At 38.4% G+C, this 26,155-nt stretch overlaps 2 protein-coding genes across 2 annotated transcripts in view; one reads left to right on the plus strand and one right to left on the minus strand.

Annotated features, from left to right (window-relative positions):
* Nucleotides 1–10,087, minus strand: part of DMGDH (dimethylglycine dehydrogenase) — a gene marked incomplete at both ends in the record, with an annotated part of 40,190 nt that extends 30,103 nt beyond the window's left edge. The window contains 4 exons of the mRNA XM_082301297.1: nucleotides 178–342; nucleotides 1,612–1,710; nucleotides 7,962–8,127; nucleotides 9,987–10,087. Of these exons, the coding sequence (XP_082157423.1) occupies nucleotides 178–342; nucleotides 1,612–1,710; nucleotides 7,962–8,127; nucleotides 9,987–10,087 (531 nt within the window). The remainder of the gene's footprint in view (nucleotides 1–177; nucleotides 343–1,611; nucleotides 1,711–7,961; nucleotides 8,128–9,986) is intronic.
* Nucleotides 10,088–10,488: 401 nt separating this feature from the next.
* On the plus strand, nucleotides 10,489–25,934 carry LOC309584694 (betaine--homocysteine S-methyltransferase 1; the record flags this gene model as incomplete). Its single annotated transcript, XM_082300877.1, has 8 exons — nucleotides 10,489–10,527; nucleotides 14,138–14,270; nucleotides 18,120–18,238; nucleotides 19,396–19,587; nucleotides 20,185–20,332; nucleotides 21,214–21,396; nucleotides 25,046–25,274; nucleotides 25,760–25,934. 8 exons carry the CDS (start codon nucleotides 10,489–10,491, stop codon nucleotides 25,932–25,934), a joined length of 1,218 nt encoding a protein of 405 aa, XP_082157003.1.
* Nucleotides 25,935–26,155: the final 221 nt, after the last annotated feature.

The following is a 26,155-nucleotide window of genomic DNA, read 5'->3' on the forward strand; positions in this document are numbered from 1 at the left end:
GTATGCACTAAAAATTCACAAGCTTCTGTCTTTAGGCTATGATACATCTGTTTTTCATTGAAAAACAAGAATCTGTTGTACAATTTGTATAAAGAAAGGAGATCATCCATGTATATATCTGATAGACTAATATTTAATTGCAATGAAAGTTACATTTCATAAAACTGGATTCTTTACCTTATCCATGTTCAATAAGGGAAATAGCTCTTGCACTTTCTCAGGCGTGATTAGATATTGCTCTGTTGGGTGCCAACCAGCACGAGTCATTTGGTATTTGAATTCATCCACCCTAGTAGGGGTTGAAGCAATTCTGATACTGCCAGGCTGATGAAACCCCACAGGCTAAATCGAAGAGAAACAGCAAATTACTGAAAGAACCTTTACTGATTGCCATATATGTATTTTCCTGTGCTAAGGGAACTCTACAGGAATTTTTCCACTAACATCACTGAAAAAAATGCAAGTAAGCTAGGGGTCCTTGAAGAAACAGGCCTTAGATATAGACTCCTAGAGAAAATAAATTTTCAAGAAGTTACCAAATTAACTTCCTAAATTAATGCAGACTATCTTCAAAACAGTTGCAAGAAGCACCTATTGAATGCCATGAGACATTCATTTTTACTAACAACTAATTAATATTTGATATATGCACTCACACACTTTCAAAACCAGAATCAGACACATCTCAAAAATAAGTATGTATAATATACTTCATTTTAAAATCTATCATCTGCATAATTTCCTATTGACATGTTGCAGAATATATTTAACTAAGTGCCTTTGTAAACACAATGAAATACCACTCGCCTTTTTTGTCTTTTTAATAAATTAAACATCCTTGCAGAGCTGGATACTGAATGCTTACTTTTCTTCACCTTTCTATGTTACCTCACAGGACAATAATAGGGCTGAATAAGTCTTTTACTGGAACTCACAATGATAATCTGATGTGGCACCTTATCTAGCTGAGTAGCAGAAAGAAGAAAAAAGCATTTTATGACAAATACAAAAAATATCTGTCATACATATATATGACAAATATTAAAAAGAATATAAAATTTGTAGACTAGTACAGTGAGGTTAATTCAATTTCTGCTGCCATCCAAAGCAAGCACAAGTTTAGTAAATTAAATCTACATGGCTGCAAGATGCCAGATGAAAAAGATGACTCCTGTGTTTCTCTGCATATCCGTTCCTTAAGTCACTAAATAAAAATACATCTCTGAAAGGGACTGGAAGAATTGCAGCAATCTTCTCAAGTACAGACAGCATCATACCACATGAATTTTTAAGCGGACATATTTAAGGCAGGAATGTATCATAATCAATCAATTCATTCCAGGTTTCTGAAGCTATTTTAGCTCCTTTATCCAGTTAAAGTTGCAGACCCTCTGCTGTGTCTTGAGATGTTTTATGAGCACCATTTTCCTAAATTGTAGAGGGATCTGGGAAACCATCTACAAAATGTAGTGACTAGGCATGCAGAAGAATGTATTTCAATAAAAAGGGACATACTCCTACTTCACACCCTCATCAACTACACTTTTTTGTAAGACTATTACTGCAGTTGGTATTGCTCTGAATTAACACTTCAAAGGTTAAGGGGATTACCTGTCCAGTCTCTTCTTCCAGCTTCTCATAGAGTTTGATGCTGTAAGCATGGATTTTCTTCAGGTTTATTCCAGGATGAAAATAAGTAGTTAAACCAGCCTCAGATAAGAAATAGGAACAACATAGATTAGAAATGCAGTGTTCTTTCCTGCCTTGCAAGAGTCATTTAAAAAGGAACTGCCAAGATACCATAAAGAAAAACAACACGTGGATAGAGCCAACTGCTACAAAAATAAAAATAAAGTCCTTTCCCTACTTATGCCATTTTTGGTTTTTGCACAGGTGTTTTTCCATCTGTCTTTTCTCATCAAATTTGCCCACCCATGATACTGTTGCAGTTGTTCTCTCCTATAATTCCCTTTCTTCCTTGAATTATACAGTTGACAGCTTCAAATGTTTTGAAAGACATGCAAACTTCATTTCTGATCAACTAAATCAAATTACTAACTCTAAATGTCCTGTAGTATGGTCTTTTCCTTCTTACAAATGGAGATGGGAAAGAAACCAAACCTTCAGAAAGACCAGATCTTCACAAGAGTTATTGCATCCTGGGGTGTATGCAGCAGGGGGCAGAGGAAGATGATATTCTTCTATTCTCAACAGTTGTCTCATGTGTCAGTTAAAGAGCAATTGTTGCATTTTAGAAGTAGTTTAAGAAATTATTGTATATATTTTGTGCATCACTTTACTAGGTTTGACTTCAGAAATCTGTCAAGTTCTTTCAGATTCATGCAAAGGTAAAATCAAGAAGTTATTACAGCCTCTTCAATATTTAAGGAAACCTGCCTACAACAGAGATGGCTGCACCAACCTAATGACATTCATAATTGTAGACATTTAGTCCTTAAAAAAACAGAATTAAAGTGCGTTACTGAAGTTAAGCATAAGTCTTTGTATGTCCTGAACTTGTCAACTCACTAAAACCCTTCTTCAAGTGAGACAGCAGAAATGTAAAATTACCCTAGGTGTTCAAGATAACTGCACGGATTTAAATATTTTATACACATAGTGCATTTTGTACTAACTAAAATAGACCTTATTCATAGATTAAGGCTGCTTCCATTATGGGAGCTGGACACTGGAGTCCACCTTTTGAGCTCACTGCCATTCTGAAAAAAAAATACATCAGGAAATTCATAGGTAAAAAGTGACACACATTGCAGAGTTTTGGTTGTTCCCTTCTAAGTCGCCCAGTATGTATAAACATTAAATACTCTTAATTTTAATGCATCAGCTCTGTTCTGTGTTACATGTTTTGAGAATTTAACTTTTAAAGCTAGTGGAATACCTGCAAACATATGAATAACAAAAGCAAGATTTAGTGGTCTTTAAAGATATATTTTAATTCCAACTAATTTGACTGTGCTAGAAAGCTATTAAATGTTACAGTTCTCTATAATTATATTAATATATATGGTATTAATTAGGTCACACATCCTCATTCTTTTAAAACATGACCTCTTCTGTCCCATCTTTCTTTGTGCAGATTCACATCTAAGACAGTATCTTTTTCTTCAGAAAGTTAGCTTCAAATTGTCCTTAGTAAATAGCTTACACTAAGATACTATTTCAATCAAAAAACATAGATCATATTCACTGACATGACAGGTACTCAGTATCTTCGTAGCAAAAGGGTCATTACTGTCTGGCATTACTGACTGTTTGTCTTGATGCCAGCCATGGTGTTGAAAGCTGTTCCTACCTTTGTTCTTACGAATTTTATCTTTCTGATATCTCAATTTATCTACAACATCATAGTGCACTAGATTACTGAAATGCCCAGATAATCCAATGGAAAAGAGTGTTAAATTAATCATTTGTCAGTATCGTATTTTCCAGTTTTATCTATATTCTATTCACAAATTTGACTCTAAGTATGTTTGGCAATGTTCATTACCTCAACAGTCTTATTTTAAGAAGTGATCACACAAACCTGTAGGAGGGAGATTCATACATAGTAAGGGCCCCATCAAGCACAAAGCAGGCATGCTGTTTTCAGGAAGTCCCTGGGCTAAATTAATAGTCTGGAAAAAATATTCCTTGTTCTTTTCTTATTATCATATGGGATCATTAGCATCATACAGGACACAGCTGAAGACCAGATATTTGACTAAATGTGATTTTAATCTCATTTGATACGTGTGCCTTCACATTGTGAACACATTTATTTTACTTACCTTAGACTAAACCCCAGGGCTGTTTCACTGAAGAATTTTTAGCTAAAACTTGTTTGTTTCTCAGAAAATACATTCTAAGGGACTGTTTTCAGTCTGTACAGAATGAAGAAATAAATAAGCCTTGAAATATCTAAATTTCTTTAGCCATGTACAATGCCTAAGAGTAATTAATTTACTTCTACCTGCAAACCTTGTTACCTCATATTGCTTTTACTGTATTCTTTTATTTATGTAATGTAAACATTTTCTGGCCTTCTGTTATTCTTCTAAATGTAGTAATGTATCTTCCAGATGTAAGGAAATTCCATTTTAATGGTCACTATTAATGTAGCCATTTTGAGCTAAATGAGCCACAAATCACTTGCAATTTAGCTACAAGCCCATATATATTCAAGAGTATTTAATTGCAGGAATTAAACAAATACTTCAATCTCTTACACTTTTAAGTGAAGAAAAGAATTTTAAAAACATTTGATGCTTTTTGGGTTGAGCTAACAAATGTTTCTGATTTCAAGAGTGCAGCTGGGAGACAACTATAACCTGATTTCACGATATAAAAATTAAAATAATAAAATAATTATAATTATAATTATAATGAAACAAAAAGATTAAATGGGTCCTCAGGAGATCTCTCTTAAATTTCATATTCAAAGCAGGGGCAGCTACAAGATCAGACCGCATTGCTCAAGATTTTTTCAAGCCTGGCCTCTGAGAGTCTTCCAAGACAGAGGCTGCTCTACTTTCCTAGCTAAGTATGGAACTTTGCATTTGCCTTGTTAAATTCCATAAAACTGTCCTTTCATCCTTTCAGCCTGCCTAGATCCCTCAGCATGGCCGCCCTACCCTTGAGTGCATTGACTACTCCTGTCAGTTTGGTGTAAACTTTAAACTTGGATGAGCATGTACTTCATCACCTCCTCCAAATTACTGATAAAGATGGGTCCCAGGACAGATTCCTGTAACATTCCACTTATTTCCAGGCTTTGCTTAGAGTATGACCCATTCATCAGCACCCTCTAAGCCCAGCCATGCAAAAAGTCTTTTAACTTTCTAGTTGTCCAGCCATACAGACCGTAACACCTTCAGGTAAGTACATGCATAGTATAGGAGAGGGTGTCTAAAGTCTTGCTGAAATCTAGGTAAGTGACATCCACTGATCTCCCTTTGTCTAAGAATTCAATGATTTTATAATAGACAGCAATCAGATTCGATCTGACGTGATTTATTCTTGGCAAATTTATCTTGTTCCAAATTACATTTGTTCTCCTTTATGGACCTGGGACTCATTCCATGATTTTCTGAAGAACTGAACCATGGGTAGCTGGCCTTTAGCTCCTCCGTTCAGTCCTTTGGCTTTTTAGAGTCATACATACGCCCTTCTCAGAATCTTTGGCACCTCCACCAATTTCAACAGTCTTTCAAATGTGATACATCTGCAGCCTTGCAATGAATCAGCAGTATTATTGGATGCAGCCTGTCTGGTCCAATGTATGAGCATGTGCCAAATTACTCCAGTAATCCCTGGTTTGGTCCTCATCCACTGCCAGTAGTTACTCTTCTCCTTTAACCCTGAGGCCTGAGAAACCCTGTCAGAGAAAACTGAGGTAAGAAGGCACTGAGGCCTTATTAGTGTACACTCTGACTGAATTACCCACCTCATTCAGCAACAGTTACTTATTTTCATTTTTCAGCCTTTTACTATTAATGTAGAAGCAGTTCTTGTTGCCAAATCTTCCTTACAAATCTTAAATATAGTTGAGCTTTGGCTTTCCTAACATCCCCTTCACATGCTCAGGTAACTTTTCTAAATTGCCCCATTTTCAGCTTTTTCTTGCTCTATCTCCAGTATACCGTGTTTTTTTCTGGAACTCAGTCATGAACTCACTCTGGCCCAGCTGGCTTCCCAATGTGTCTACATGTTTTCCTGAATTTCAAAGTGAACCATTCTTGCAGTTGAAGAGATTTGCTCTAGGCTTTACTCTATTTTTCTAAGAGATTTTGTTATTGTAGGTAAACATGATCTGGAAAAATAATTTAAAGAATGGCCACTTTGCTATGAGAATTGACACAAATGCTTTAAAGCATTTTTATAGTTGAAATTTTTAAATGTTGAAATGCTTATGTATCAGTTTTGTTCTATTTCAATCAGTGTCAGATTTTATACTAATGCCATTATTAAATTAGCTTTCTGGAGGAAAATATTATCAACACTGTTATATACTAAATTCTTCTTGCAAGTTTGACCAAATTGTAACAAGTCATTATTTGTCTTGTGCTGTGCTTTACTGTCAGCAACAAAATCAATTGCATGTTGCAAGAAAAAGTGTAATATAACATATAATAACTTGCTCTGTTATACCTTTTCATAACTGGTAACATAAAAATGTGGATACTTGTTGTGCTGTTTTAATAGCACACATGAAACTCAGCCAAATTTATCTCAGACCTGAGAAGCGAAAGAAAGTTTTGGCAGCAACATCAGCAGGAATACGATCTATCTGAAACATGATCCTGAGCTCTGGCAGGACTTCCTGGACAGTGAAAGAGGTAAAATGTGGTATAGCGCAGCAACATCAACATCTGAACTAGACTTTCAACATTGTGGCTGCAGACAATGTGCTACATGCCATTTCACGTCTTAACAGTATGTGTAATTGTCATCTGTATCTAGTACTGTATCACTGTGAGAAAAACACAGTATCTGGTATAACAAGATATATGTAACTGGGACTGATGGTCACGGTTTTGATCTTTCTAATTATCTGAAACAGACTTATCACCTTCTTCATCTTCAGACGAAGTCCTCTAATACTGAGTTCAATGAAAAGAGACAGTATACCATGAAGTTATCCATTTTAACATGGCCCATGACTAGGTGTCTTGCTATGTTAATCGCATCAAATTCTGTTCTAACAGGTGTCATGAGACAGCCCTCTCAATTGTGGTAGTGCAGGCATTTTCTCTGCTGGGTTCCAGGTCCCTCCTTACCTTTGAAACTGAGTCTCACTCAGGGCTCCAATGCTGCGCTCACTAAGTGTGGGCAAAAGTACTGAAGGCAGGGCTGCTTTAACACTATTATGAGCAGTAAGTTAGGGTGAGCAAGTGTAACAACAAGAACAAAGGAAACGTTCAGTAACAACACCCCATTCACGATTCTGGCTCCTTATTCAACTAGGGGATTTTTTATTGTTTTTTACAAACATATTGTTTTGTGTATGCATTTAAATAGAATTCAGTCTGTGCCTCACTCCTGTACTTACGTCAAAGTACTCTTTGAGTATTTTGTAGTTATGATTCAATACAAGATGCCTGACACTTTGCATGGTGTTGCTTTGTTTGCTGGACTGTTGTATGACTGTCTAAAAGATACGCAATTACTGAATGTTGTTTCTTCTTACTACATACAGCATGTTTTCTTTTGCTTTGTTTATTGAAAAGCAAGTAAAATGAAGTATATGACTTATACTCTGCAGGCAGTGATTTTTTTTTTAATTTCATTTTTTACTGTTGTTCCCTCAAAAAGCCCCCAACACACAAAACATCTACACTAAGATGAAGCATTTCAGACTTCAGACTTCCTCCTCTGAGAGAAGTATGAGAATACAAATAAAATACAATACATCTGAGTCATCCTCCTTAATTTGTCCCTGAAAGGTAGAGTATTGCATAAATATTCTATTGTATTAACAGAGTAGATCAAGAGACATCAAACTGCTGGGTTTCTGCTCTTTTGTGTCGCTATACACATGGATAACAACCTCCCAATTTCAGTTAAGAATAGCTGGAAATGAATGGAAAAAGCATCTATTATTGTATTATTGTAGCAAGCTTTATTTATTTTTGTTACATTATCTACTCCAGATATAGATTGAGAAAATACATAATTACATAAATGCATATTGTGCACCACTATGACCATGTGCTTAACATTATTAAAGGAGGTGCTGCTACCCTGACATTATTACATGCATGCCTTTTTAGTTCTTTTCCTTAGAATGCTGATATATTCAGGCTTAAGAAACTCACAGTGTACATTTGTTACCTTTGTTCCTCCAAGATTTTATGTAATGCCAGCAGGAAAGAAAGCTGGGGAATAAAAAAGTACTGAAATTTCCACCACCATTATATACACAAACTGGTGTTAATTTGAGAGATGAACAAAACATTTCTTACTGCATGCCAGGTAGATCCAGCAGTGAGCTCAGATTTTTCTAGCAGAACAACATCCTTCAAGCCAGCTTTAGCCAAGTGATAGGCTAGACTCACACCAACACAACCACCTCCGATGATCACTGTGTCTGCTCTGTCTTTCCCTAAGGAAGGAGATGAGGTTTCTTTACTGAAAAAGAAATAAAATAATATTACAGACAGTTACAAAAAGGCAATTGCACTTTTCCCCATCTCTTTTGTTTATTGCTTCAACCATAATACAAGTGGGTTTCTGCTTGGGAGTTTACACACCTGGCTTAAAACCTAACCTGTTCACTCATACCCACTTTTAAAGTATATGCTCTTTGAGGGTCAAATAGGTAAACAATAGTAATAAAAAAAAGAAAATAGCAACATAACAAGTTTGCTTCCACTTGCAACTTTAAATATTATTTATCCAATATACCTTTATACATAGATCCTATTTCTCAAAAAGAAGCTGATGCCTAAAATGACAGTGTCAAAACCTGACTTTTCCGAAGTGCTGTGTAGTATGTGCAACAAAAAGTCTTTAAAAAAGTCTATTCAGTAAGGCTTCTTAATAAATTTCTAAAACCAATGTTAGTAGACTGCATCAGTGTACATATTCACGAAGAATTAAGGTTGGTATTTACTTTCATGTTCTGTCTATTTTGACATGTTCACAGATTCACAGAATATTCTGAGTTGGAAGGTACCCACAATGATCATTGAGTCCAACTTTTAACTGAATGGCCCTTGCAGAGACTGAATTAACAACCTTGGTGTTACTTGCACCATGGTCTAAACAACTAAGCCAATCCCAGAGCTGACATGTCCTACTTTGCTTAACACAAAACATTATAGAAACACGTTTTTGTCAATGGCTCACACCTGCTACGCCACGCTGTACTCTCATAACTACTTTAGGCCAGCATAAACCAGAACTGCTGCCATAGGCAGCCCTATTCTCCTTCAAGTCAGCTGATCCTCTACTGCCTCATCCACAGACAGTCAAGCAGCAAGCTACATGTGGAAATTTATCAAAAATTTTTTACAAGTAATTTTTTTTTATGTGATACAAGGTAGGACATACTATTACAGTAGCAGTACTGAATACCGTGAAACCACAGTATCTTTCCCTTCACGACAGTTAAATGCTCAATTTATCTCTCCTCTCCTTGTACATTTTCAACTTTTCTGGCAACAGACTTTCTAATGTATAACTAGTCTTCTACCTCTTCCACTCGGAAATAAAAGCTACTAGTTTTATGTCTCATGAATGGAGATCTTATGACATTTTAAATGCAATTGCAGGAGGAATATGCACCATACTTATATACCAGGTGGTGACAAATAAAAAGTAAAATAAATGGGAGCACAGGACACCACAGGTTTTCTGTCTTTAGTACACCACATACTTGCACGCATTCTTTTTTCTGATTACTTATTAATTTTTGAAGTTAACAGTAAGCTGTTTAACAGCCAGGTGTAACACTTACTCCAGCTCCTCTACTGAATTTTGAGGCATGTGGTAATCAAGGTCAAGCATAAGGACCTTCCTCATTCTTCTTTTTGCTGTGGATTTGATATCTCCTCACCTGCCTTTCAGCCTTTTTCAAACCCTTGCCCAGGAGTCTGGCAAGAATCCGGGGTGCACTACACAGTTCACCCAGATGTTGATGCCAGTTAAAACCGGTCATTATTTGCTCATCGGTATGGCCCAGAAAACAACAGAAGGGACCTCTGTACACCAGGTCAGCAGTGCGCCCCGGGCTAGTTCTGGCTTTGGCGTAGCAATGCAAGGTGCAGGGAGGCACCTCCTGGCCACAGGTGGTCCGTCCGGCCGATGGTGGACCGCCGCAGGCCGGGAGCCGGAGCTGGCTCCCCTCACCACCGCCTTTTCTGCGCATCCCCGACAGCAGCAGCCCGGGGGCCGCGCCTTCGGGCGGCGCGGAGCCACGCGCGGAGGGCTGCTACCGCGACCAGCCCCTCTGCCCGCGTCCTCCGCCCGGCCCGGCCCGCACTCACCGCCCCAGGGCGCCGAGGGGCCGCTGGGCAGCCGCACCGAGGGTCCCGGGCCGGCGCGGGGGCCGCAGCCGCCGCAGGGCTCCCCGCAGCACCGCGCTCATCCTACACACGCAGCAGGGATGGAGAGCGCTAGCTCCGCGCCGCTCTCCGCAGCGTCCCGTCCCGTCCCGTCCCTGCGCCGCCGAGCCCGGCCCTCCCGGAGGAGGGCGCCGGACCGCCCCTTGGCGCAGGGGGCAGCCGGGGGGGCAGCCCGGGGAGCAACCGGCCGCCTCCGGACCTCGAGCCGGGCGGGGGCGGCGGCAGGGCGGGGGGCACCCCGGCCGAGCCGATGCGCCCCGCGGGGTCAGGGACCGGGCCGGGCGGGGGTGCCGCCCGCAGCGCTGCCCACAGCGTCCCGCCTCCTCCTCGGGCTATAAACGTGCAGCCGGAGAGCCCGTCGAGCTGAGCTTCGCGTGGACCCGTCGGGGCATAGCCGGGCAGCCAGCGTCCTTGGGCGAGGAAGATGCTGCCGATCAGGAAGACCGCGAAACAGGGCAAAAGGGTAAATCTCCCGTCTCCCTCCCTCGCGCAGACCCGGCCGCTGCTCCCCGTGGGCACCGGAGCGGTGCCTCCGCCGCGGTCCCCCCCCGCCGTCCGCCACGGGCGGGCGCTGCCTCGGCGGGACAGGGCAGTGCGGGGGAGCAGCCCCGCGCCGGGAGCCTGGCACAGGGCAGAGCTCCCGGTCACCTCTCCCGCCTCCGCGGGATCTTGTCCGCGGGCTCTCCAGGGGAGCTGCTGCTTGACTGGCACGGCCCGCGACCACGCCGGTTAACCTCCTACTAAGGTACTCGGTATCTCTGCAGGTAAGGTGACCTTGTGAAAACTTAAAATAAAGCCATAAAAATAATTTTACCTGTTCAGCATCGAGACGTTAAAGATATTTGGGTATATGAGATAGATAAATTAGATTGATCTTAACGCAGTCACAGCCCAGAGAATCTTTGTTTCTCTGAACACAGAGTGGAGTCACTGGAGTATAACACCATTTAGCTTAATATTATGCAATACTCAAATTAAGCAGGACTTGCAACACACTGCAAACAAAAATCTTAAATATTTTAATGATAAGCTGTTATTGGAGAAGATTTCTGTCTCCAGCATCCTGACCACTCTATTTAAAAGATCCAGATTGCTCACCCCTTGATTAATATGACTGGATGCAACAGTGTTTATAATATCAACCCAGACTCCAGTGTATGTATGGCCACTGTTCCCCCATTTAGCTAAAGAAATAAGCCAGTATAAAAAGTTATCCAAGCACCAGCCATTCAGGCCATTAAGGCAAAGCTATGAGCAATATCTAAGTTGTACTCTCTGACATACATCAGAACTGGTACCCTGCACTGCTGCTTGAGAAGGTCAGCAGAATCACATATTCTGTCTTTTGTTTAAAGGACGCTATTGCCATTAATAGGGCACATCTTGCTCAGAATGGGTTTTACTCATTTTTATGTGTAGTGCATAAGTCTAGAGCAAAAGAGCAGGAAGATATGGGAAGAAGTCTATGAGCTCTTCCTGGGTCTTCCAGGTAGATTTGTTAGAAAGGAAAAAGGTGAGGGGTATTTGTTCTGCTTTACATATTTTGACACATACCACCTAATTTCAACACCTAGCAGAAGAAAACTGTCTTAAATTCCCCCTACAAACAGTGGACTTCTCTTGGGGGCTTGAGATCTGAATGGTTGTTTCGAGATTTGCTTTCTCTCCACTGATGAAAAGGTAGGTTACAGGTGGATCAAGCAGGCTTTTCAGTTACACAGTACAGTTACACTCCTAAAGATGGTAGTAGGAATATCTTCATAGAGGCATTTGCACTCATGCTCTCCATATATAGGTGTATGTACCATGTGGTGCAACTTCATTCATAGTAGCAAATGTAAAGCAGCGAAATGACGGCTCAAAAAAGCATTGGATAGCTTTTTACACATACTGTTTCTTGTAATTTAATACCAGATTTGTCTCCTACCAGATCACCTGGCAGTACAATTTTGATCTGGATTAGACATGAGCACACGGGTGTAGGTCTCTGAATAAAACAGTGTTGATGCTGAACTTCACTTAGCTGTATGCTGGTTTAATCGCTGGTATTTTGCAAAGTAAATAAAGTAAAAATGTATGAAGAGAAGATGTCAGACCTATAATAAAGTTTGCAAAAAAGTTATTTCCATTTGAATCCAGCATAAACTGACAAACTAAGTTTTTATTAAGTATTTTGTGCTTTGTATTTATCTCTCCTGCCATTAAATACCCTGACGCTAGGCTTAATATATCACAATATATTCAGGTGGCATGGTCTATTCAAACATGGCTTATGTTACTTCTGTGTGTCAAAAGTGAAGATTATACTAAAATGTACTTCAAAAAACCCCAGAACTGTGAAGAAAAACTGCTGTTAAACCCTAGAAGTGACTTGTTAAAAGAAAGTTCTGTTGTAGTACATTTAAATAGCTACATAATACAAAAATAAATATAATACCTATATATTATGTTAATTTTGTCTATTACTTAATGTCCAGTTAACAAGCAACAGCTGAGGCTGCCTGTATGTTAAAGATTTTTTTTTTCCTCTGCATGCCTGTTCTCTGCATATTAAATTTCTGGAGCAGGCTTCACCTACAAAAGATTCTTTGGCAGACAGAGGAAGCAGGGACTCAGCCAGTGAGCTTTTCTCTGGTGCCATTTGAGGCATTCTGTTACAAATGAAAGTTCATTTATTGCAAGCACAGTCTTTACAAAATCTCCTGACATTTACACTAAAATTGTTTCTCCCTGATTCTGTGGAAACAAAGATAAAAACTCGCACACTTTGTTAAAGTTAATTGGGTCAATATTTTGGCAAGTCCATAGTGTGCAAAGGAATTTGATGCAGAGATTTGCAGGCCAACACTTGGCAAAACTCTGCACAGCAGCATGGTACAGACAAGTCCTGCCATTTTGCTGCAATGTCACTGCCTCAGCCAAAGTAGGTGATACTCTCAGCCAGGCTTTGCAGCCTCCAAGGAATCTCACATTGCTGTGCTTGGTACTGAAACTGGCACAGCTGGCACAGTGCTCCTTACTGTTGGAAAGGCATACTCTCATTCTGCCTAATGGATGGTGCTCAGATGTCATAAGCTTTTGTCTTTGCTGGATACATGGCGTAAGATAATTGTATTAATGAATAGGAAATTATCAAGAAAGATAATTAGTAAAGTTTGAAGGGTAATTGTTAAAAAAACCTTCCACTCAGCATGAAAATCACCCTCAACTCTATGTCCATAAGGCTTTTCTTTTTCCTACTCCCTCAGATTTCTTCTATTGAAATGCCAGTGCCATCAAGAAAACTATGGATGGAAAGTTCAGTCTTACCTTTGATTAATTCTTATCCTGTACCCACACTTTCCTTGCATTAATGCGGAGTTCAAGGCAGAAGCACAGTTAATCACAGGGTGCTGTAAGGTTTCTAACTTGGCAGTCTAAAACACTTCAGGGCTGTACAGAACGAACAAGATTTTCTTTCTTTTGTAAATCTGGGTAAGCAAACCCAGGCCTGTGAAAAGACTGTCAGAAAATTCAAGTCAGCTTTCTGAGATGCCTTTTGTTTAGTAGGAAACTGTTGCATGCTTAGTTTTCTGTGATGCCTGTTGTGCCATCTGGTGTCACAAGCTGCTTGTGCTACGGTAAGGCTCTGTCAAGGTGGCATTGGAAGCTAAAGTGTAGATGAGCTACTAAACAGATCAGTGATACTAGTGTTTCATTTTAAGAAGTTTCCCATGTATTTTACAGGAGAATTTAAGATGGCATTTTATTTTTATAGGAATGGAACTGGACCATTGACTTAAAGTTCTGGGAACAGTATCTCTGGAATACAACATAATTGACTAATGAGAAGACTTACACATAATATATATGTACATATTAAAGCCTTATGCTGCAAAAGAGCACACCTATCATTCTTTAATTAGAATTTCAAGAAGGAAGTTTATTACTTTTTATTATTGTGGCAAAAATATTTCTGGTAGCTCACAGATATTTATGTCTGCCTTGCAAATACAGAAAGTGGCAACAAAGACAAAGGAAGGCCACCAAATTGAAGAACTGTAATCATTAACCTACCCTCCTGCTTTCTCCAGGGTATTCTAGAACGCTTGGATGCTGGAGAAATTGTGATTGGAGATGGGGGATTTGTCTTTGCTCTTGAAAAGAGGGGATACGTAAAAGCTGGGCCTTGGACTCCTGAAGCAACTGTAGAACACCCAGAAGCAGGTCAGTTCTACTGGGAAATGATACTCCTGTAGTGAATGTAAACATGATTGGCTAAATAATAAATATATAGGAACTTGCAGTAGGTTTTTAAATACAAATGTTTCTTGACACTGTAGCATTATATTAAGAACAGCTTAAAACCTGCTCATCTTACCCCTTGGACTTGCACTAACACTGGCCAAAAGAAGTTGGCTGGGTAAGAATATGAATAGTGCAAACGTCTAGTGATACCTCTTCAGAATGCTCTCTCAGTTTTCAATAACTTGCATCCCAGGGACTTTCTGATGCAGTTGTGGTTATATTTGTGTTTAATAACATTCAGTGGTTTCTCTGTTATAGATTTGTTCAGTCTGTCCTTGAGCTGATCATTTAAAGCTTGTCATTTAAAGTATCTCATGAAAAAGAATTCTGCAGTTAAGTATCTGTCTTGTTCTAGTAATTAATTTCTCTTTATAAACAAAAATAGGTTTTTTATTAATTCTTTCAGAGAAATGGCAGTTTTTAATAAACATCATAATGGGAGTATTAAATGTTTCTGGCTCCACTGTAAAATGGGGAATTATAAACCTGATAGGAATCTGAAAATTGCAGCAAACATTTAACGGAGTAACTCTCTTAAAGTGGACAGAGAAAAAATGACCAACCATTCTATGCCTTCCAGTGTAGATTATAGTGTTTAGCATAAATAGTGCAGAAGCAGATGGTATTATCCATTTATGTATGCTTCATTACAAGAAAGCATTTGCCCTAGTAATATGATGTGCAGTTAATCCCACAAGCCAATTCAGAATATCCTGGGGGAAAAAATTTCTTTGTTCTAAGTGTTTGCCATTCCAAATTAGTCTTTTTCTTCTATACAGGAGAAGAAGGAAGAGGAGGGAAAGGAGAGCTATCTTAGTTCTCTCTGTTACCTCATTTTGTATACTTTACCTATTTCTTCAGCCTAATCCTTCTTAGCCTTCAAATGAGACTTTTGTGTCACTTAGCATCCCTAATTTAGGGTTATAGGCAGCTTTAGATAATGCAGAACTCCAGCAAAGGTTTAAGGTTTGATGACCTAATTTGTTGACTCATCTCCCAAAGAGACATTCCATCATCTCTCTATTTCTCTCCATGTCTACCTTTGTCTGCCCCTGCAAGTTCCATCTTACAACTCATAGCACTTGTCCCATGCTCTTTATTTCCCCTTTGCTTGTTATTTTTTCACCTCAAAAGCCCTCGACACTCTGCACGTCTCTTATAGGCTATTTATAAATACACCCTTCAGGGTAAATGCGTTCATTTCTTTTTGTGCCGTGGGGCTGTTTTCCCTCCATTACTGCTTTTTGCTCCTGCTTGCTCAAGGGTCATGTTACTTTGAAAGCAGATGTAAAAGAACACAAGGAGCAACTGGCTGAGGCAGTGGGTATAAAAACCATACAACTACCAGAGCTTCTTGTCTTTATAAGGAGAGGAAAAGGAAGGAAGTTCTGAGAAGGCAGCAAGTACTAAAAGAAAAAAAAATGAGTTTGAGGCCATTAACTGTATTACCAAAGAGAAGATTTGCCAGACTGATAATTTTAGAAATTAGGAGACCTAAATTTTCTTTCTGAGACAGATCAGGTATTGCTCTGTATTGCTCTGTAGTAAGCCATATGCATGGGTGCTTATTGCCCCTATCTCCTCAAAGCTTATGTCTGTGTCTTTTATGAAATGTCCAACTCATGATGGATTGAATTGAAAAATTGGTGTTATACACCTGTCTCCTAAAATGCATCAAATTATTAATAATGTTTTAGCCTCATATGTGAGTGTTATCCCCACTTCTCAAATGCTGAAGGAAAACACAGTTTCATTAACATGCTGGAAGTCACACAAGTAAATTACAGAGTGGTTTGGGGTTTTGATAGTGCATAGTGCTGTGAGTTTGATAAAAGCAACAATGTATTCTACTGGTAAAACCTATTTGCCTGAGGTTGAATGAGATTCAGGCTGATACAACACTACTGTTTCCCTCAAAGGGTAACCCATGTCTCCTATTCAAATACTTGGTATTTTGGGGTGTGAAGTTCCTTAATCATATGGGTTAGATTGTATTTCATTTTCCTACTTATATCACCATCCCTGTTCACACAAATCCCAGGCATTTTTCTAGGAATGGTCTACTGTCCAAATGTCATAGAGCATTTGTGAAAATATTTGTAGATCTTCTTTTCCTTTTCTTATTTCCTGACCAGTTTTCATTAATGCTTCCTCATTCAGGAGGATAAAAATTGCAGAACATTAGAAACATACAGAGACAGCCCTTTTATTTGGGATCAGTAGCCTATTGCTATGATGTAGGTAAAAGAATACTCCCTGCACTACAAATTTTTGTGAGAATGAAATTTGATCCCAGGAGTTCAGGCAGATTCCATGGTCTTTTTGAACCGTAGCTCTACTATAATCTATGTTCCTGGAAAGATTTTTGTGCCTGCTGGGCAAAGAAGCACTGTGTTAAATCACCTGTGTAGTAAGAAGAGAAGCATTGTGCAGTTACCCACAACTGCAAGTAGAAATTAAATACTGTACCAGTAGAGAAAAGCAAGAGACACTACATTGATCCTTCACTGAAAGCAGACATCTTGCATGTATGCAGGTTGATTCTAGCAACACAAAATGCTACTTGAGCTTCTCTGGTGTAGAAAGCTGTGTTGCAGCATAAGGGAGTACTTTTATTGTCATGACAAACTTGCACATTTTCTTAGTGACACAAAGTGTGTCTGTGGACAAATGAGTTTTGATAAACTAGGATTTCAGGAAAACTTTTATAAACTTCTGCCACAGAAAGTGCTGTGTTCTTATGTGTTTAGGTAATAAGTGTCTTGTGTACAGTACCTAGGGAATAAATTATTCCTGTATTTGCTATAAGCTGCTGAGCATTTCACTCTGTTTTACATGACCAGTAGCATTCCAGAAATTATTGTAATTATTATTCTGTGGGTATATATATAAAATCAATTGACAGTTCCTATTCTGTTCCTGCTGTGGTGATTGCAGTGCACTGCTTACAGCCAGAAAGGCACAACTACCATTACGGAGCCCTTTCCCAAAGCCCTAATGTAAGAAATCTGTCTATTAAAAGTAATGGTAGCCTTTCCTTTAAAAAGAGTGTTGTCTATGAAGTAAAATCATCATGTGCAGACATACAGAAAGAATTAACTCTCTGATGTGAGTCACTTTTCGGGAGCAACAAATCTTCTAATTAAGGGTGTATTCAGCAAAATAGAGCTTTGGTTTTGGCTGACTAGGCTCTTTTAAAGTTTTGTAGGGGAGAAAGCTCAAAAATGCAAAATAGAGGAGGCAATGAAACACTGTATTCTTCCATATAAGTATCATCTTGTCCCTAAATTTATTGCCATGATACTGTCTTGTTTTCTTCTTCATGGTATAGAAGCTAAGAAAAGGCAGCTTTTTCATTTGAAGAACCTTTTGTCTGGTGTCCCTTGTTATGCTTTCATATTCTTTTGTTAGACGTTTGCTATCCCTTCCTAAATCACTATAAAAAATCTCTATAAAGGTCTATATCTGGGAGATCCGAAGGACTGAAGAAAATAGAGGATAGGCAAGGTGGCAGGCAAAAATTAATCTGTAGATAAACTAAATGGAAATCTTCAGTCATTCTTAGCAGAGAAGAACTAAGGAGAAAAATTTCTACCTAATGTTTTGAGAGTGAGAAGAAAGAAATTCTATGCAGACTGGGGTGCTGCTTCTAATTTCTCATAATGGGTTTTCTAGTAAACACATTGCCACTTATTTTACAGTAACATTTCATCAATAAACATTGGATTTTGGGATAACACAGTAATAACTTTGTATCTTAATTTGCAGTTCGTCAGCTTCACCGGGAATTCCTCAGAGCTGGAGCCAATGTTCTGCAGACCTTCACCTTTTATGCCAGTGAGGACAAACTAGAGAACAGGGGAAATTATGTAGCTGAGAAAATAAGTGTGAGTAAAACAGTTTTGATGGAGATACAAAATAAGTTGATTAATTTCAAAAGGTTTGGCAGAAACATTATCAAGTTTGTCATAAGAGCTTGGCTATTTTGAGGACCAGAGAATGAGATGATGCAATTACAGAGTTTGGAATAGCAAGAAAGGCAAGGTGATGTGACAAAAAAACCCAAACCAAAACAAAAATCAAAGACAAAATGGAGCAAGGATGAAGAGAGGAAAGAGAATGACCACATAGTATTTTTTCTATATTTTTATCTGAGGAGATGGGTTTACCGGAGTTTTGATACAAAGATTATAGGGAGTACTACATGCACAGAGAGCAAAAGTAGTGAAGAAACAGAAATGCTTTAACTTCCAGAGATATGACTCAGCTGCAAAAATGGTGAAGAATCCTAGAGAATAATGAGTGGCTAATGAGAACAAAATGTTTCTTAGAGCCATATATTCATTGAGTAGCAACTAAAAGAATCGGAGCTACACACTGTAGTCAATATTCCCCTTCCCTCATGTGAAGGTAATCTGTTACATCAACAGAAGTACAATGCTGGTGTTTTGTTACCCCCTACACAAAGGAATTTTCGGATGCTGGGTGTGTTTACTAGATGTAGGCCTAAGGTCCGGTGGAATTCCTGGCCAAACATTTCTATATAGTTCCTTTGAGACTAGAAGGTTTGGCATTGAGTGGTTTTTCTGGTCTTTATCAGTACACTAAAATACATTTTAAAAAAATATTGTAATTCCCATATATTTTGTTTTCCATCCACAGTTTTCAGAATGAAAGTATATGCTTAGGTGTAAATAACTCATTTTCTAAGAGGCAAAAGAAATTCCACTTCACACCAAATACTTGCTTTTTATAGGCTATTTGTGTAAGATCTATTAAAGGTAATGTATTTTGTAGTATTTGATAATACGATAACTTAGAGGAGGCAAGAAATTAGTTTCCTTCCTGTTTTTTACTGTTTGAAAGAAACATATCTTCCTAATCAATATTACTTTAAAATCCATTTAATTTTAATTAAATTTAATTTAAATTGTAAAAAAATACAAAAAAGCCATTCTGACTTTTGACTGTTTTTGTCCTTATAGTGCTCTGAAATTACATGCATACCTCTGTAAGATAAAACTAACAGAATCTATATTCACAGTGCCAAAAAGTTAATGAAGCTGCTTGTGACATTGCAAGAGAAGTGGCTAATGAAGGTGATGCTTTAGTGGCTGGAGGAGTCAGTCAAACACCATCTTACTTAAGCTGCAAGGATAAAACAGAGGTTAAAGCAGCCTTTCGACAGCAACTGGATGTCTTTATGAAGAAGAACGTGGACTTTCTAATTGCAGAGGTAAATTTGTAAAAATAAGTATGTGCCTTCAACTGGCACACTGTTAACTTTGAAGATGTCTATTTAGGGTCTATAACTATATGTTGCTACCTCCTTTAAAATTTTCTGCTGTGCTTGTATCCCAATGGTATCAGATATTTTTCTAGATGCACACCAACATCTACAGGTACTCTAGAGTAGGACTTTGAAACTTCAATTTCTACCTCAGTCAAGTAAAATTCTGTGCTGATACAAAGAAGAAATGTAAATGGGATCTTGACTAATCCCTATTTCTTCCCATATGTGGAAAGCAACCTAAGATGACTTCTCTAGTTGACAATAGTTCTTCAGTTAATCCTCGATTAACCTCCTGTATGGGCATTCTTATTCTGAAACAAAAGTATCATTATTTTTAATTTATTTTTACTCACTTTTAGAAATCCTTTTTAAACTGTGTGGCCAGTAAACTCAATTGAATTATGTTAGTATAAAGAAAAGAATATGTTAGTATTCAGAAAAGAATAAAATTATTGTATTGATGGTGGATTTGGGGTCTGGATTTATATTTTTATATTTCGTTGCTGAGAAACAAAATAACCTAGTTTTAATTTCTTTCAGTATTTTGAACATGTTGAAGAGGCTGTCTGGGCAGTTGAAGTTCTAAAAGAATCTGGAAAGCCAGTTGCAGCTACGATGTGCATTGGTCCAGAAGGAGACATGCATGGAGTGTCCCCTGGACAATGTGCTGTCCAGCTGGTAAAGGCTGGTAAGAATCTGCTTTAATGTGTCCTTTAAAAGTATGGAACAAAGTAAAGTCCTTAATCATTGAAATAAATAGATGTCTATCTCAAGGAGGTAGCTTCCCAGTCATATCTGATAAGTTTTAACTCTGTAGAAAAGTTTTTATATGTACTTTACTAGTAAAAAATATGTGGAAATATAGCTATGAGATCCCTGATAACCAGTATGCAATGGGTGGGAGCAATAGCCAGACACAACTGATACTGAATAGAGCAAAATCCTAAACCTACTCAAATTTCATTACAGACCTGTCCCCAAATTCTAGAATCACAAGCACAAAGCCACCTTTGATTCTCTGCTTATGTTTTTCTGAAGTGTTTTTGCACACAGTTCAAGCTCAGGATGAGAGAATTAAGAGGGTGAAAAAATTAATAATTTTGCCTATAAAAGGCTATTTTCTACAGGACAAGGGGAAAGGCAGAAGAAATTAATCAAGGGCATGATGAGTGAAGGTACACGGGTTTATGTATCTATTCCGAATTTCTCCTTTCCTTTTTGAGTTAAAGTTGAAATCCAAAGGTAGAACTTGTGTTAAGAACCTGCTCCTTATTTGTGTGTGTGGCTATACATAATCAGACTTCACTGATTAAACACTGGTAAGAAAAAACATCTGTAAGAGGGTAGAAGATGTGATTCATCATTAGGAAGGTAAAGAAGGGTGCAGCTGAGATGTAAATGGAATGACCAACCTCAGGAGGTTGTGTGTGCCTGGCTCTAGCACAGCTGCCTTGTTTTCATAACACTGATGTAAAGATGGACAGCACTGCTTCTAGAGTGCTGTTGCTAAGTACTTTCATCTCCCACTTCCTGGGGAGTTGTGACTTGAAGTTACTTTCCTCCTCCTAGGTGCTTCTATAGTTGGAGTCAACTGCCATTTTGATCCAGAAACTTCTCTTGAAACTGTGAGGCTGATGAAAGAGGGCTTGCAGGCTGCTAAACTGAAAGCCCACCTGATGTCCCAGCCACTTGCTTTCCACACACCTGATTGTGGAAAGCAGGGCTTTATTGATCTTCCGGAATTTCCATTTGGTAAGACAAGAGTATCTCTTTTGTTGGTGGTGGTTGGTTGGTTTTGTTTTATTGATTGTTCCTGGCTTTTTTTCCCCCCCAGATTATAGTACAGCTGGAACTGCAAGGTGTCCTTTTATTCAGTATGATGAGTCCTAGTTATCCTGTCTGGCATTTTTCAGACAGGTTAAAATATAATATTGGAGTAAAGATCATCCACATAGTGAGAATACTTTGGTAGTATCACAGCATGTGACTCAATGTGTAATTATGATGAAAAGAGTTAAAATGCCACAACCTAAATTCATTTTTAAAATGTTCTTTCTCATGCTATAGAACCTTGTTCAGGACAGCTGTAAACAGTCCAAAGAACAGCAGCAAAAGTACTAAAAAACCACCATTATTCTGGGTTGTGACATCTATCCCACAAGGCCTATGCTTACCCATGTAAGGATTTAATGTACAATGCAGTACAATGGATATAGGAACATTATTACTGCACTCATAGTAGTTCAGTATTGTAAGTGTGACAGTCTAATGTACATGAGATTAGAGAGAAAGCAGAAAGGGGACTTTTAACATTGCTAACAAATTAGCAGTTTGGAGAAGAAGTCTATCACATGTATGCTCAGGGGAAACTCTACAAAAACTGAAAGATTCAGCCATTTAATATGTATATAAGGCTTCTCTATTTAGTGCTTTTTTTCACGTGAGAGGTAAAGGATCCCTTTAACATAAGGGCAAAATCAGCTTAAACATTTTAAGGCTGATTAGAAAATCTTTCATTTTCAGATATCATACACCCTTCTTTTCAAGATCAGAATAAATGGTATTAAAACATTCACAATTTGAATTTGCAGCAAAAAAATTCTGAAGTATATGTGATTTTCAGGAAGCTTGTTGTTTTCCTTTAGATTCCTCTCTTTACATAAATGAAGGAAAGAGAATAAAGAATAAGCCTGAGGCATTCATTAAATGGTAATAAGACGTCTGAGTCCTGGAAATATCTGATGTTTAAAAATGTTAGGAACTCATTTATCCTATTCATTCCTTCATATAGCTCCTCTGATTGCAAGCAGAAAAAAAAAGAAATCAAACAGATGCAGTAGGCAATCAAGTGAATGGAAGGATTCACTCTTTAGTTTGTTATGGTTCTTGGCTTGTGTGCTATAAGCAATCTGTATGACATCTCAGCATTCAGAATTGCCATGAATAATTAATTGGTGAAGTCTGGCTCTGTGAGTGTTTTCAAAACCCAGAAGCACCAATCGATTGCTTGACAGCAGATAATCTATTTGGTAAATCATTGTTAAACTGACCAAATTACTCCATTTTCATGAAGGCAATAACAAAAGAGATATTTAGGTATCTGAAGAGTACATAAACTCTGTGTAGGGCAACAAGATCTAAGTTTTTATGAAAGTGTTAGGTGTGTTGTATTGACAAACTCCAGCATCTAGATGGCAGAAGTATTTATTTTTCTATGTGTTCTCTTCTGTGTTATTGCAATTTCTCTGAAATGTCACCAGTTAAATAAGGACAATATTTTAGAAAGAAATGTCCTGGTCAGTGAGAGCATACTTAACTATCTCAAAAGCAGATATATCGAGGGGGCAAATCTAGGAGCAGGTTACAATTCTTCTCATCAAAAACTGTTAACTTAGAGATATTTCATTCTGAATAAAGCCAAGAAAAAAAGCCAAGTTGCACTGACAGACATGGAAAATAAAATGTTAGTTGGTTTTGGGAAGGTGTCTCTTCAGAGACAAGGATGTTGTGTGGGACAGTATCAAATGCTTTGCAGAAGTCCAGGAAGGTAGTAACAGCAGTTGCTCTTCCCTTCTCCACCAATGCTGTAACCCCCTCATAGGAGGCCGCCAAATTTTTAGGCACGATTTACCCTCAGTAACGCCATGTTGGCTGCTACCAATCACATCCTTATTTTCCGTGTGCCTTAGCACAGTTTCCAGGGGATTTGATCCATGGTTTTTCTGGGCATTTTAAGACTGACTGGTCTGTATTTCTCTGGCTTTTCCTTTTTTGCCTTTTTTAGAATATGGGTTATGCTTTCCCTTCTCCAGTCACTGGGAACTTCACTGGACTTTCACAAGTTTTCAAATATGATGGACAGGGGCTTAGCCACTTCATCTGCCATCAAACGAATTCATTCATCAGGTCACATGATTGTGACAGGGAGATGGAGAAGACAGGGAAACAATCTATATTGTTCCCCTGAACAGAGTTGCTTGTACAGGTCTAAGTTGAGCTCACAATGATGCATTCTTACTGTTGATAATTTGCATAAATTTTGCATTAGCTTTTTAATGATATATGGAAAAAAAGGAAATAATGAATTTGTGCTTCTGGTGCTTTCTGTCATATCTGCAGCACTGTACAAAAGCTTGTTTTTATTTGAACAGCTTTCTAAAATGCTTAATCTAAGTTTTCCATGCAATATTAGTCCACCAACTTTTCCTTTGTCCTGTCTTTCCCTCTGACACCGAAAATTTTCTGTTTAAGAATATTTAATTGTCTTCCTTCTGCTTTTTAATTTTTGATCCTGTTTCTTAACTACACAATGGACTTACAGTATATCTGCTTTGTATCAACTTCTTGCATGTTAGGCATTTTTGGGACAGAACAGAGTAACATTCTTCAATCCTACTTCGTCTTTGTGTTGCTGGAGCCTTACTACCTCAAACACAGCTGAGTGTTTGCCCAGCAGAGTGTTCAGTGTACAGACATGATGCTGCACTTGCCTGATAATCATGCTGGTTCATGTCCTTCAGATGTGCATGTGCATTAAGAAGTGGGAAGATTTTTATTCTTTTATTTCTGTATTTTTATTTCTTAAAGTTTCTTCTTCAGTCCCTGTTCTTTTCTTTCCAGTTATGCCACTCTTGTGCCTCCAGCTCTTTGAGGTGTGCTTTTCTTTGCTGTTTACACTTCCTATTCCTTTTCTTTCACAAGTCTACTCTCTCAGCTCTTGTTATTCCATCACAATGCTCAACACAACCTGCGGCAGAGAGAAGGGTTCAAAATAAAGATTGCATTCTAACTTAACCTACACACAGAACTTTCCACAAGGAATGAGGTGGTTTGAGGCAGCAAGCTGCTCATGACTGGAATTATGACTAAGGGATGGACTAAGAAATAGCTAAAGATCCCAGCTGAAACAACTGGCTGCCAGTATCTGATCGTAGACAAAAAGTGTAATAAGCATTTCTGACGAATAATGAGCAGGATTATTCCTGTGCAGGTAGGCTGATACCTTCTCCTATCACAGATTAGTGTGTGGTAATCAGATTTCCCAGGTATTTATTGTTTATTAGGAAATACAGCCATAACATTGAAAGTATTCCAATTCTTCAGCTAAGAACTCTGGCAGAATGGAAAGCATGTGGTCAGCCTTAGAAGATACTAGGTGCTGTTCTGCAAAGCCAACAGTGCTTACCAGCAAAGGTCAGCAGAGCACTGCAGAACCTGAAAGCTAGCCTTGTGAAAGTTTGAATCCCTGATTCTAGGTCAGTCAGTTCAAACACATACATCTACACCTACAACCACTTTTGCAAACAGTGTGCAAGTGTTTCAACAACATGATTTCTTACTAAAAAATGCATAAAAATGGAATGGACCACGGTGGAAACTTAAGATACTAATGTCTTTGCAGGTCTGGAGCCAAGAATTGTAACCAGATGGGACATTCAGAAATACGCAAGAAAGGCCTATGACTTAGGAATTCGTTTCATTGGAGGCTGCTGTGGATTTGAGCCATATCATATTCGAGCGATAGCTGAGGAGTTGGCTCCTGAAAGGGGATTTTTGCCAGAAGCTTCTGAGAAACATGGTAGCTGGGGTGATAACCTGAGCATGCATACCAAACCCTGGGTCAGAGCAAGGTACGTATATCTGACCTGGAAATCAGCACACCTTTTGCAAAGGCTTACAATGCTCCACAGAGCACACTGGCTTAGCTGATATGGGCATCTAAATATTACTGTAAACATTCTATGTTTACAATTATGTGGTTTATTTTTAATAATTTCAAAGAATTAAAGCCGACCTAGGAGCAGGGAAAAGGGTGAAGGAGAAGTAGAGGATCTGTGAATGTAATTCATGAAAATGAAAAGGAAAAACTGACAGAGTATTGTAAACCAGTTTGTGGCTGGCTTACAGTATTCCTTTCAAAGGTGGAAAGATACTTATAAAGATACTTTTTAAGCATGTAGCATTTAATTGCATATTTTCATTCATACTTCTGTATCTATGTATAATGTCAATCTTTACAAGTTAGATGACCCTTTGCAATTGTTATTTAAGCCACATTTCCTTCAATATTTTGAGGTGCTGGAAAAAAACCCTGAATTTTTATTTCTTTATTTAGGGCAAGAAAAGAATACTGGGAGAATCTGAAGCCTGCTTCAGGCAGGCCATATTGTCCTTCCATGTCAAAGCCAGATGGCTGGGGAGTGACCAAAGGAGCCAAGGAGCTGATGCAACAGAAAGAAGCAACAACTGAACAACAGCTGAAGGAGCTTTTCCAGAAAAAGAAGTTCTAATCAATTGTGCAATTGTGTAAATCTTAAAATGATTTATCTACTGACCATCTCATGCTTCAGAAAATCTGTGAAGATGAGTACTGTGTTGATTTATCAGTTAAAATGTAGTGAAAGAGACAAAATGCAGAAAGAATGTGATTACATAGTAAATATGTCTTACTTTGACAATAAAATCTTTCTCTGGACAAATAGTTTAAACAATACACAGTCAAAAGTAATTT

The sequence above is a fragment of the Coloeus monedula genome (genome assembly GCF_965178545.1).
Source record: "Coloeus monedula genome assembly, chromosome: Z".
Taxonomy (NCBI): domain Eukaryota; kingdom Metazoa; phylum Chordata; class Aves; order Passeriformes; family Corvidae; genus Coloeus; species Coloeus monedula.